Source organism: Perca fluviatilis, chromosome 4 (genome assembly GCF_010015445.1).
Source record: "Perca fluviatilis chromosome 4, GENO_Pfluv_1.0, whole genome shotgun sequence".
Classification (NCBI taxonomy): domain Eukaryota; kingdom Metazoa; phylum Chordata; class Actinopteri; order Perciformes; family Percidae; genus Perca; species Perca fluviatilis.
Window position 1 is genome coordinate 5619588 of NC_053115.1, and position 14694 is coordinate 5634281.

The window sequence follows — 14694 nt, forward strand, 5'->3', positions numbered from 1 at the left end:
AAGCCACAGTACGGCTAAAGCTGATGATTTATAATATGGTGCATGGCTTAAGAAATCATCAGGAGAGACAAGGAGATTCCAGCGACTCATTTGCACCACAGATCCTTCGATATCTCCCTTGCTATTCCCTGGCGGTGCAGGGAGCCTGCCTGAAAATGGCAGCTGGCGGTGTATTCTTTTTTTTTTTGGTAGATTGTGTTTCGGAGCTTGGTCAGCACCATGTAGATGCACAGCAAGCACGGCAGAGAGGCAATAACCTTGTGAGTGACATTCTGTTAAATGCTTACATTTCCTATAATGTGTCTGCGCTGAAAACATGGTCCAGGCACAGCAGCAGGGGATATCATTGTACCTATTGTGCAATCTGAGCTATCTCAGGATAGTCAGTCGAAACCATCACTTGCATTATTTCACCCGCAACTTAAAGCATTCTGACGTTCACTTGTGTTGTGGAAGAGTTTTTTCTCTTTCTGGTTCTTTGTGCAGCAGAAGGCAGCTGTTTTTAGCAAATAAGCTCAGATAAACGGACTTTAGGCTACTTGCCCAGAACCAAACAGCAAATAAACAACTTATTAGCGACTAGTGAGTGAACATAGGGATCCCTCTTTCATGCCTACTCTGTTACTTTTACTATTTTTTCCCCATTTTATTCCCCGTTAAAAGTTTTTTTTTCCTCATCTAAATCGAGGGTCTAAGGATATAGATTGTCATATCCTGAACAGATTCTGAAGTCCCTTGAGACAAAATTTGTGATATTGAATAAAACTGACTTGACTTGAATTTACTAGTAGAGCATTTGGCAGCTAAAGTGCCAGATGTATTTGCCAGGAGTAGGTGGAGACCAAAACAAAGCTAAAAGGAGGTTGAAAATCTGACTTACGTTGGTCAGGTAACATTAACAAATCTCCAAATGATATAAGCAATAGTTCGCTAATACATTACATTACAAGCTAATAATGTGTTAAATGTGTGATTTTTAGCTTGTGGTGGAGGCCAAAAGCAAACTGATGCAAAAACTCTGATGCAGCTTTAGATTCTTGTGGCTGTTTATTACAACCTTAATATTTGTTTTGTATGATATTATTTAAAACACACTACAACATATACATCATCCACTCTTAAGATGATCTGTTGATGAAATCATTTTTATTACCCTTTTTAATTGCTCTGATTTTATATAAAGCTATTGTGTCTCTGGTCAACCTTTCGGGGCTCCTCTCTTGTTTTTGTCCATTTTTAGTTTATCCTCAGAGCTGTAGTAGCTGAAGTTCACTAACTTCCGAACATTGCGGAACTCAGCTGATGAGTACGAGACAGACATGCTCAATCTGGTGATATTCTTCAAGGTCATTAGATCCATTGTTTAGAGTCAGTGCCCTCGGTTAAATAAAATAAAATAAATCCGAAACCAGGTTTAAAAGCAAGAATTGATGTTTGAGTGAGCAAGCTCTCACCAATGTTGATTGACATTTCTGGTAATGCTTTTAAAGACACTAGATTTCTACCCTTAATCTTACGTTGTCATTCTTTTCAGCTTTATTTGGGTTGCATCAGTTTTTCTGACACTGATTGTACTTGACTTGTTTCCCTTCGGGCAAGGAGAGGACTTTTTTGTCTAGATAATAAAATAGAAAGCACAAATTCTTGCCAATTTATTTCTCCAACACTGAAATTAGAACATCAAAATGTCCTGAGCAGACTCCTTTTGGAGGTGGTCACGCTATGACTTTCACTCGAGTCTGCAAACTATGGGCCTAGACCCTGTAAATGAACAGTATTTGTATAATTAGATATGCCAGGCGAGAGGGTATTACATTCATAGCTCCACACTTAATTTCCTCAGTTACTGCAGCTATTAAGAAAAATACATCCATTTGGTTTAATACCCACAGAAAAAAATTAGGTCACACAATATTGAATTTGCCAGAGAAGATGATGTTAACCCTTGCCAGGGACCCACTGTAGCATTGAGAATATCAGTTCTTGCAGTAGGGTGTTTCAGCTTTCCTGCATATCCTACAGTGTATCAAATATTGAAATTATTAGTCAGCTATTACCTGAATCCAGTGGACAGTGGCCAAATATACCCAATGTATTGGATTTCCAGCAAAACTGTAATGAACTATAGAATAGTACAGTATGAAGTAATACCAGGCACAATATATCGTATATATAAAAATATATATATGAAAAAAAAACAATTGTCAAAAGCAAGATATATATATTATTATATATATTTTTTCATTTTAAACAGAATAAAGATTTATCTTCAGTAGCATGGGGTATATACATGTCAAAAATCCCAAATTAAGATCTTTACAGTAGTAAAGTATGGTACAAGGTATAGTGTATCTTTATAGTAGTATATTGTATTAATATTGAAAAGGGAAAAAGAACGCTTAAAAGATAAGGCTGGTGTTATTCTATATTTTTCTCACTGTCACTGTCACTGTCTCTCTGTAAATATATAAAAATGGCTCACACATATATATTTTAATTTATTCTTAAAATTCTGCTGCCGTAAATACTGACTAGAGTCTAGTCAGTATTTACAGCAGCAGAACGGTGTATGTGGTATTGAGTCAAAATAAACTGTAGTGCTCATGTTCAAAGTAATGAAGGAAGATGTCACCCAGTGTAATAGTGTGACTGATTGATGTGTTTTAATAATAATAATAATAATAATAATAATAATTTATACTTTATTAATCCCACAAGGGGAAATTACAATGTTTTTTATGGTTTTAACAATATAGCTCAAGCATAGATATATCAGGATTTGGCTGCACGTTAGTGACACCAATTCATTGTTGGTTTTGGTCTTTTAATTTGATTGATTGACATTAAAAAGCCTTATCCTTTAGATCATTACCAGTAACTGTGGCAGAGACCGTCAAGTGCTGATGCTCAGCAATCACACAAGGGAAATATGCAGACCCGAGAAGCAGGGCAGAATGTGATGCATTATGGAAAATGCAGGGAACCACTAACTGAAAAAGGCAGGACGAGGTAGAGTGAAAACACCTAAAATGTAACCTCGAAACATACTCACGTAATTGCTCCTGTAGTACTGAAAATATATACTGATATTTAACAGTGATATGGAGGTAGAATAATAGGGTTAAATAGGGGCAAGTTTGAAAATCTGGTTTACATGTTAGAGAGAGAGAGAGCAGATATGATAAAAAATGAAAATACCAGGTTGTCTTTTGTGTCTACGCTCATAACCCTTGCTAGTTAGCTTCATTTTCGTCTAATTTCGTCGTTTCCAACACTTCACTGCTCCCCTCCACTTTGCCCACTCGGTGACATCGTGAATATATGAACAGGAACCCTGACAGTTCTTCAGTTGACAAATAGTCCAGTGTGGTGCCAGAGCACACTCCAGGGCTCAGCGCTGTGCTTTATGAATACACCTGTCACTGTGTTTACCATGAATCCGCTGTAATACAGGATCAAGGGCACAGCAGTGATTGGAAAGGGAGAATAAAAAAGTACTCTGGCTGGTGTCTGCTATCATGTAATGTGACTTCAGGCAGATGTATGACTCTACCTTTGTTTACGGGTCGGTTCAGGGTAACAGTGACATAAATAGAACTGGGAGGGTGTGATTAGAAGATGTTTTGAATTCAGTTGCAGCACAGAGTTAGATAACAGGACTGAATCTAGAAATTGTTTCAAATCGAATTGATTTTTATCTTTTGGAGGGTTACCGTTACCGTGACCCCTGGGCTTATGAGATCATTTCAAAACCAATGGGATAAACTGAAAGAATGCCAGCCTGTGGTCTTAAATATAGGCAGATACTGTATATAGACTTATATAGAATTTGTTACTCTGCTGGAGCTTGATGAATATGAAGTCACATTAAATCCTCATTTTAGTAGTTTTACATGACTGATTTTAAGCCAATCCCCGATGTTTTACTAACCCTAAGTATTTTTGTTGCCTAAACTGAACTAGTTCCGTTTCACAACATTTACTGCGTGTTTAAAACTGCGTATGTTACGTTAAATAGAACATTCACATTATTACGTTTGCATGATTAAACCGCCACCATGCGTTAGTAAATAGAACGTTCTATGTGTCGTTATGGGATTCATTGAAAATCGACCGATAATGTAGATTAGGTAAGAGGATGTTTAGTTTTATTTATCTATTTATTTGACTGTTTTGAAAAAGGAGTTCAGTGGAATTGTACCTTGTACGATTTCATGTGACAAATACAATTGATTGATTCATTCATTCATTCATTCATTGGATTATAAATCCTATAATTTGCAATAGTAAATGGTATACTAAGTGTTGGTAAAGGGTTTATGACTGTGTAGTGTGCAGATGTGCTATATTACTGTTAATATATCAGTAATTCCATAGGTGTTTTGAGTGATTAGAAACATATTGATAAAATTTTTTTTTTTTTTTTTTTCATTTGATAAAAAGCCAAATGAAAATCATTATATTATAAAGCAGCAGCAATGATAACAAACATAATTGTGGAGAGTACCCTGGTCAGCAATTGAATTTGCATTATCAGCTCTAAGCTCTGCGTGTGTGTGTGTGTGTGTGTGTGTGTGTGTGTGTGTGTGTGTGTGTGTGTGTGTGTGTGTGGTCTGTGTGGTCACCGCGCTGTGTGCTGCAGTACAATCCCCCAGTCTATTTGACGAGGAGACCTCATGCAAAATTGATGTGAACCTCAAGGTTACGGGGAGTTCATTCAGAGCATGCTCAGATCAGCCCGCGCCTGCAGCACTCCGCAGCGAATAGGACTGTTCTCCTGGACTCTGCTGGACTTACTGTAAGCTCCTCTCCACCTGATGTACTCTTAGATTTATGATTCAAATTCAAACAGTCTGTTGGAACAGCAGAACTGAAAGAGCACTCCATTAAGAGGAGGTTGCATTTGTTTTCTGTTTTGTACCTTTTAGTATAAAGAGATAACAGCCCAGCTGGGTGTGAAGTCTCACATTTTTTCACTTACCTCTCACTGTTGCTATGTGGGACAATTTTTTTTTTTTTCACAACTGGCTAGTATTGACGAAGAGTGGCATAGCTGCCATTAAAATGTCAAAATGATCCTTTCAATAGGTCAATTTGCATTTATGTCAACCATTTGCTCCTGTTGATCTTCCCTTACACCTTTAAATCACATTAATCTTTTTGGGATTTACATCAAAAAGACAAACGAGATTCCCCGTGTCTTCTAATAACAGAGCCTGTCTCAGGTGTTTCTGCAGCAAGCGTAGGTAGGTGGCTCACTGATTGTGTCCATTCTGCAGAGACACCATCACACTCAACCAGCTGTCTGCTCTCGAGGTGTGTGATCTGTCCAGGCTGCCCACCTTCCTTTCCCATTAAGTTCAATCATGCTGGGTGGCTGCAAGTCTAACTAGCTTCCCATCCTTTTCCATTTAACCTCCTCTTCTCCTGCACATACAATATCCCTTCGGCACAAACACGCGAGTAAAAAGACAATGGAGAATTCAAATGAAGATATACAAGGAATTTAACACAAAACACGAAATGTTGATATTACATATCTGAGTTTGTGTTTTCATATATATTCTTAGAAGCTTTGTCATGACAAGTATTGCACATAAGTAATATCATTGTTGGAACATTCAGATTAAATGACTGGAACAGACTGTTAGATGAATAATGCATGCTACAAGATGAAAGACAGCTTCGTCTTTTGTAGTCTGTCAGGCAGGAGACTGGGGAGAGCCATGACTGCCTTTAAGACTGCATGAAGCATCATTCTAACAGCTTGTTAGTTTGCCTGGGAGGGGGAAAGAATGATATTGATTTTTTCTCTCTTTAACATAGGAATTGTCATTTCACAGTCCTGACACAAAGGCAGACTTATAATAATTCTTTGTTTTTTCAAATTACATTAGGAACGGGAAACGTAATTTTTTCATCCGTGTTGATGTTCTGAGATAAAGTCCTGTTACTCTCCATGCTTGTATAGGTATCACTCAGTTTGCATCTCTTTCAAATGCTTTGCTGTCACGCAGACAGACTGAAATGTAATAACGTATAAAGTGTTATCGTTGTTCAACAAGAACATTATTTAGCTTTTTGCCTCTGTTGGTAGCTGTGATTAATAGCTGTCACTATCTGAACTGAGCACGCATGACAAAGTATCTCGTGACCTTTCTTTGAAGGAAATGGTGTGTAGGCAATACAAAATGAAGGTGTCAGATCACAATAAGTCAGAAACACAGAAGCACAAACATGAACTAATTAGAAAGCACTCAGAGAGCACATAAATCTGCCAAGGCTGCACCGTCCTTTAGATTTGTAATTTTAATAACACAAAATGTTAAAGCATTTTTAATCTGGAGCCGAATTTGCATCGAAATGCGCATAGAGATATACAATCATGGGATGCTTTTGTCAAAAATGTTTATTTTTCTTATTCAAGTGTGTTAATTCGTGAATAAACAGCAGTAAGACTAGGCAGCTCTGTGAGGCTGTACAGTATTTTGGCACAGTGGTGCTTTGAGCTAAATGCTAACGTCAAAATGCAGATATTCTCACAATGACAATGCTAACATGCAGATGTTTAGCAGGTATAATGTTTGCCATGTTAACCACGTTAGTTTAGTGTGTTAGGGGGAAGTATTGAAATATTTACCTTTTTACTTCATTCATTTGGCAGCTGTTGTTACTTGTCACTTTGCATATGAAGATTTTATAAACTTAGCCTATAATGAGCATATAAAACACAATGCATACAGTAAATTAAACCACCAAACACTACAGTACATAAGATGAGTAACATTAGCTAGCAAAGCCAGCTAAACATTAAAATGCACATTAAATGATACTGCATCAATAATAATATTCCAATAGTGTAATATATAATAACGTAACACCGACAGAGCCCATTTTGACTCCATAGCGAGTACTTTTACTTTCATGTAACGGAAAATATGGCTGAGGCTGATGGGAGTGTCATTAGTTTGGGATTTCATAAACCTAAGTATTGGACAAAGTAAAATTTTGACCTGAAAAGTCAGGGGATCACCAAAGTTATAACAATTCTTCCTGAGGTGGACATGAATGCGTGTGAACCAACTTTCAATTCAATCAAGGCGCCAGAGGAAAAGTCAGGGATCACCAAAGTCGTTACATCTGAGGAACCATTAGTTTCTGTACAAACTGTTGTGCTAATCCATCCTGTAGATGTTTAGAATTGACTGGATAGTGAAAACTAACAGACAATAAACCATTAGTATTTGTCACCCCATTCATGGCAATCCATCTATCAGTTGTTGTGATATGTCACTCTAAATCACAAAAGTCAACCTCATTGGGGCACTAGAGGAAAAGTCATCGGATCGCCAAAGTCAGTGGGATTCATACTCTCATTGACTCTCAGTCAAACATGAATGTCTGTACAGGATTGTATGTTAATCTATGAAATAGTTGTTGGGATATTTCAGTCAAATTGGTATTGTGATTCCCTTTAGCGTGGCTAAAAACAGCAAAAACTTAAAAAAAAATGCTAGCTCTCACTATGCTATGAAACATCATTTTGTGTATTCCTACTCACACAAGAACACTTACATTTTTACCAAATGTCAATGGAATCTGTAACATTGACTCCCTTGGATGCCGAAGCGCGTCAGAGTTTTTTTTTAAAGGTTTAAGATGGCCAAGCCATAAAAATAAAGGCTTTTTGATTTTTCTAAAGAGAGTGCCTTGGCGTTTTCCTGAGTTTTGCTGAATCTGTAACATTGTTCACATATTCTGCTGGCAGACTTATAAACTGGACCAAACACATAACCTCCTTAGTGTAAGTAATTAAAACTGAGATGAAATAAAACCCACTTCAGCATGCAAGTGGGAGAAAAATCAATACTCACCACAGCAAATATGCTCAGTTTTGGAATTTTGCCTACATTAGTAGAAAACAAAATACTTGAATGAAGTCAAACTGTTGAAAACTGGTAGCTATAGCTGTTCTTAATGTCAAGACATGTTTACAATGTGTTGCTGTAAGGGATATTTACAACATTTAAATTTATCTGTTTACAGTAAAGATTCCTACTCTTATTACTCACCTTTAATCTTCTCAGCACGATGTGGCCGATCAAATCGATCTCTGTGATAAACACTGTGAGCGTGCATCTCCAGGGGGCTCAGCTACTGATTGTGTTTGCGTTTTTCCAGATGGTCACTAAATGGAACACTCATTGATCTGGGGAATGACTACCGGCGTCACATGTCTGGGGGCAGCCTGATCATTAGCAACCTGGACAAGGACCAAGACACCGGGGTGTACCAGTGCACAGCCTTCAACATGTGGGGGTCCATCCTCAGCCGCAGAGCCAGCCTACAATTTGCTTGTAAGTGATCCTGCAATTGCTAAAACGTTTCTTGCACGACTCTGACAAAGTCATGACATTTTGGAATCTCTTAGTATCTGCTGTATATTAGTCTGACATGTGCATAATATAGTTGTGGCCCAGGCCTTTGTTTTTAAATTTAATATTCCGATTTCTCATTTAGATTGCCTGATAATAGATTTTCAAGAGGGGAAATGGTAATCGAATGAAATGTCAGATGCAACAAACACAGTGGGTGCGGTAGCTTCTGACTGCCTCTGAACTCCATTGATTCTCATTAGTGGTTCCAACTCTGACAGCATCTACTGTATGCTCAGTCCGAATTGACTCATATTTTGCCAAGTGATACGCCCCCTGTAATCCAGACTCTAAAAGGAGACATACACAAATATTGCTTAAGAAGTGTTTACATCTTTTTGAATCACCAGCCATGTCTTTATGCATAATATATAAAGATTGTGAGTGGATCAGACAGTGACAGTCTGCTGCACGGTCAGCCTACAGCTCAAAAGACAAAAGGCCGGGTTGGAATGTGATACTGTGGAGTGGGGTCCTACCTTTCAGATAGGCACTGTAGAGGCACCTCACATCTCTTGATCAAGCCTGCTGACTATTGATTATGTCCCAAGGATAGAGAACATTTCACTTCCTCTCAGGAGATGGACTGCCATTATCCCTATAGCCAGTAATGAATCTCACTTGTGGGGACCGGGTGAATTGCAGAGCTGCTTGACATTTATTGTCTTGCCTAATGCACAGTGAGGGAGGTCTAGGAGATCAGCATGGCTGATACATTGCTTTTCCGTGTAATGAGGCCAGTACTGCCCTAAGATAGAAATGCCATGCATTCTTTGCTGTTTGCTTGCTTTCAAAATTCAGCTGAAGCCACTGTAAGTGTACTTGCCCTCCCACAGCTCATATTTGCAATAAAAACTAAACTGAAACCAGAAGGGCACTCAGAGAGCGCAGACCTCCGCCAAGGCCAAATGCCCAATTTTGCAATGTTAACGAAAGGGAAACATAATTTGTGTAACCGCCTGCAGTGAATTGGATCCGCTCCAAAAATGTAATGGGTTCTTCCTTGACCGATGGTACAGCCTTCCAACAAGTTTCATGAAAATTGGGCCAGTAGTTCTTTCGTAATTTTCCTGACAAACAGACATACAGACAAACTGAACAAAAAGGTAATACATATGAAACACAAAATTGCAATCAACAGCATTAACAAATAACCCGTTTTGCTGATGAGTGCCTCTTCTTCATACTGCCTTAAAGCGTAACTCGCACCAAAATGCAACCTAGGGTCTTTTTTCGAGTCAAACTTTCGTTTAAAAGCATATTTAGGACGGAAGTGTCACTTTTAAGATTTACCATATTTTCGTTTTTTTCGGTCAAATGGCCTTTTGAATGGGAGTCCTAGGGGCACTTTTATGCTAGCCTCAAAATCGCTATTTTTAAAACACTAAGAAGGCTCGACACAACATGAAACTTTGCAAGTATCACCAGGGGCTCTACACATGAACTCAAGCATTGAGAAAATTGGTTGTGTACACAGAGTTTACTAAAAAAAAGGTTTTGAGCAACTCACGTTAGCAGTTGTTGTTTACGCTATCCGCCATTTTCCCAGTCAAAAATCTCTCTCCGAATGTGAATCAACGGACTCCATAGGAGGAAATGTCATTCTTATATGAGGCTCCTTTTTCAACTACAAGGTCAATATTGTTTTTCACTAACGACAAAATAACAAATTATCCGTTCATTCATATGGAACTAAGCTTTAGGAGCTTTCCATCTTTACTCTCCTCCCTCGACTATTTTTGACTGGCTCGATAGACGGCAACCGGAAGAACAACAGCTACAGTGAGTTGCTCAAAACCTGCTCAAAACCTTTCTTTTTAGTAAACTCTGTGTACACAAACAATGTTCTCAATATTCAAGTTCATGTGTAGAGCCCCTGGTGATACTTGCAAAGTTTCATGTTGTGTCGAGCCTTCTTAGTGTTTTAAAAATAGCTATTTTGAGGCTAGCATAAAAGTGTCCCCTAGGACTCCCATTCAAAAGGCCATTTGCCCGAAAAACGAGAATACGGTAACTCTTAAAAGTGACACTTCCATCCTACATATGCTTTTAAACAAAAGTTTGACTCAGGTACATTCACAAAAAGACCCTAGGTTGCATTTTGGCGAGAGTTACGCTTTAAAGAGAGATCTAGTTTCATATACAATCTGGGTCTTTCATGGTTTGGGCAATCTCCATTGATCATGAAAACATTGTTCTCATCAAGTTATTTGCTGAGATCTGGGAACATGACAACATTGGCCTACTGCAAATGCACATACATTTTTCTCTACTGGCCCTGTCCCGCTCAGCCCAGACTTGGCATTTGGATAATGCCACCCACATAAAAATATCTATTCTAGGCTCCGGGAAAGTTTTGCAAATATAAAACTATTATCATCAAGAAAATTGTAACACATAGAGGAAAACGTGACCTGGAAAAATGTAATACAGATAAGGAAGAAGATAGTGAAGATAGATATATAAGGAACTTTAAAGAAATCGCATACTAAATTGCGCAATATTGGTTTAAAAATATTTTCCCATATCGTTAAGTACGGTGGCCGGGAAGTGCAATGCAACATTACAAAGAATGAAACACTTTTACATTTTGGAAAACAAAATAACATTTTGGAAAACAAATTTACATTTTGGAAAACAAAATAACATTTTAGAAAACAAATTTACATTTTGGAAAACAAAATAACATTTTAGAAAACAAATTTACATTTTAGAAAACAAATTTACATTTTGGAAAACAAATTTACATTTTGGAAAACAAAATAACATTTTAGAAAACAAATTTACATTTTGGAAAACAAAATAACATTTTAGAAAACAAATTTACATTTTCGAAAACAAAATAACATTTTCGAAAACAAATTTACATTTTAGAAAACAAATTTACATTTTGGAAAACAAAATAACATTTTAGAAAACAAATTTACATTTTCGAAAACAAATTAACAAGATGCAAAACACTTTTACCAGTCCCGAAACAAATTTACAAATGACAGATTCTTCACGGAAAGGGAATGTACCACATACCGGAAGTGATGAGGTTTTGTATACATGTCGCCTTGACTACGGCAGTTATGGATCGAATGCGTCAATAGAGCCGCCATCTTGGAACAGGGGAGGCACTGCCTTATATACTGTCTATGGGCCGTCCTTAATGCATCAGCGTCAATGTAGGCAAAGGTCTAACGGAAATAAAATCACTATAAATCGTCAAAATCTCATGCGATGTTCTAGTTTTTTTAAACAAAAAGACAAAGAGACTAATTAATGTGTTAATACAAAGAATATTTATTATAATCAGTTCACAGATATGAGTACAAACGGAAACTTCACCCTTCTGAACTAAGAGGTTCTGCTTCAAAGTGAAGTTTAAACAGACTGAAATGTCCAGGCTCACTCCCCCACTAATGATTCATTTATTTCTGCATGTATTTATTTATTTATACGCAGACTTTAAGTCGTGTGTCGTTGGTCCACAGTCCGAGTCCCGCCAGACTCCCTTTTAGGAAACCTGTGATTTAAACTTCAGCAGGCTGTGACAGTCCGCTCCGTTCCAGTCCTGGATCTGATTCTCCGGGCTTCCCTTCCCTCCAGCGGGCCCAGCAATGCGGCCTGGGTCTCCAGCTGCGTGGTGTCGGTTTTGGCTCCCAGGAATGGGCAGTGAGCTCCAGGTCCTGCAGCTGCAGACGGACTCAGCTGCCCCCTGCTGTAGCTCGATCCGGCCGCGGCTGTCGACACGTTCCCTGTGTTTCCGTCAGGTCCGCCATATATAAAACTCCAAACACCGACCACACGTAAAGTCACCATAAACTTCATTCACGCCATATACTCACTCACAACAACACAAATTGACTCGCGCCACCAACAACACCCTCATCACTTCCGGTATGTGGTACATTCCCTTTCGTGAAGAATCTGTCATTTGTAAATTTGTTTCGGGACTGGTAAAAGTGTTTTGCATCTTGTTAATTTGTTTTCTAAAATGTAAATTTGTTTTCGAAAATGTAAATTTGTTTTCTAAAATGTTATTTTGTTTTCCAAAATGTAAATTTGTTTTCTAAAATGTAAATTTGTTTTCGAAAATGTTATTTTGTTTTCCAAAATGTAAATTTGTTTTCTAAAATGTTATTTTGTTTTCCAAAATGTAAATTTGTTTTCTAAAATGTTATTTTGTTTTCTAAAATGTAAATTTGTTTTCTAAAATGTAAATTTGTTTTCCAAAATGTAAATTTGTTTTCCAAAATGTAAAAGTGTTTCATTCTTTGTAATGTTGCATTGCACTTCCCGGCCACCGTAGTTAAGCCCCATTAGCACTGGGGGAAATTAGCAGCAATAATAAATTGCCACGCAGTACACAGCTCTCATCCATGCAGTTTACAGACTGACTTCCTGGTTTAACATTGATCTACTAGTGAGTAAGCAACATTTTGGATGCAATCGCGTTTTCACAGCCAAATAAATGGGTTGAAAGCTGCACTTTTCTTCTTTTTTTATATTAAAGGTGCTCTAAGCGATGTTGGGTGACGTTACTTCTTGTTGACGTTCAAAGTATTTTCAAACAAAACGAAGACTAGCTCGCTCCTCCCTCTTCCTCATCATCCCGTTCCCTCCCTTCTGTGCTTCAGCGCACTAACACCCCCCCCTCCAAAAAAAGAAATCCTTTTTGTCCATTACTGGTCTGAACACTGGAACATGGTTTGTGTATGTTTGCATGGTCCAGGTTCGACCACTTTGCGTGTGTGGACCCTGGGCTATCTACAGAGATTGTGTTTTTTGACAGTGTGTTCAGGGGACCAGCAGCTTGCGGATAGCGAGGAGATGTTTGCTGTATGTGACAACAAAATGTTGTAGTCTAAAAAACGCGTGACATCGCTTAGAGTACCTTTAACAATAGGTCAAAAGACTGTGTTTAGTGGAAATGTGTTCCTGACTCTGAGTGGTGACAAACAGACAGAAAATGACACGTTATCTGACCGTGCAGTCCACCTCAGCTCTGTGGAGCCCTTTTAGCGTCTTTCAGCTCACTGTTTGGTTTTATATATGGCCCTCAACTGTCCCGTTTTCTTCAGTCCCAGCTCTCTCATCATTGTCATCTCCAGCCACAGCATGCAGCTGTGTTTGGTGATGATAAACCCACTGTACACTAGCTGCATCAGCACCAAACAACAAACAGACACAGTTTGTCTGTCTGCTGTTGGTAAACACAGTGGAACATTTGAGGAGCCAAAGAGCCAGAGATTTCCTTAGAGAGTTGATGGAGACCAAAAGAAAGCTAAAAGAGAGGGAATATTTGTTCTCACATTTGTTGGGTGGCCAGAAACACGACTCCCTATAAATAATAGTGTTACTGCTGGATGTGTAAATAAGCAACTGTTTGCAAACCCTATCTCACCATAACACCATAATAGACGCCATATCAGCTTTTTCAAGGTGATAATATATTGGCGTTGTATCTTGTACTGCTGCTCAATAGTAAAAAAAAATAAATAAAAAAATAAATGAATACTCCTTTAAATAGTCTGTTGGTTTGTTTTCAACCTGTCTGGTCATCTGACATTTTGTTGTAATGATGTCGTCCAGTTCCCAATTCTCAGTAATTGCTTTTTTGATTGCAGTGTTATCATAAGTATACCATTTATTATAATAGCCAAAGCTATAAAAAAAAAGGCCAGAGTTGTAGCATACGTTGAGGCTGCTCTATTATTTGGTCTCTGAAGCAGGTAAAAGTAGCATTGCTTATGAACACTGGTGAGCACAATATATTTCGGCCAGGGAATGTCTATACGGCGGCGCCGTTGCCCAGACCAATCATCTTTGAGCTGTAATGGTTGCTCTCTGTAATCTCTAGGCCAGCCATTCTTTTATGGCAGAGATGGATTTAGTTTACAAAGGAATTACTGCAGCTACAGTGAGTTCGGCCTCGACTAGCTCTTAGAGTTACAGTGTGTGGTCAGTTCACTCCAGTGAAGCCCTTTGTTCTAATGCTCCGAGGCCATAGAAGACAAAAGTGTATCCCCTCCAGCACTGAGCCTAGCTACATCTCTGCCCTCTTCTGTGCCAGTTAGCACAATCTTAGTGAAGTAGTCATCCTTTCCTTGACTACTAAGTAATTATTAGTAGCTCTCTGATTCACCTCCTGCTGTTTCCAAAAGCATTGCTGTTATAATTATCAACTGCTGTTATGCCGCTGCTTTTTTCAATCACCCGGGTATACGAATCGGGCTCCAGCGCCGCTCCTCAGAAACGTTAATGTCTTTAG

The 14694-nt window shown here is 38.4% G+C and overlaps 1 protein-coding gene across 2 annotated transcripts in view; it reads left to right on the plus strand.

Annotated features, from left to right (window-relative positions):
• cntn3b (contactin 3b) overlaps nucleotides 1-14694 on the plus strand; it is a 55044-nt gene that overhangs the window by 9578 nt on the left and 30772 nt on the right. For both annotated transcript variants that reach the window (XM_039798207.1, XM_039798206.1), the window contains one exon: nucleotides 8182-8357. In XM_039798207.1, the coding sequence (XP_039654141.1) occupies nucleotides 8182-8357 (176 nt within the window). The remainder of the gene's footprint in view (nucleotides 1-8181; nucleotides 8358-14694) is intronic.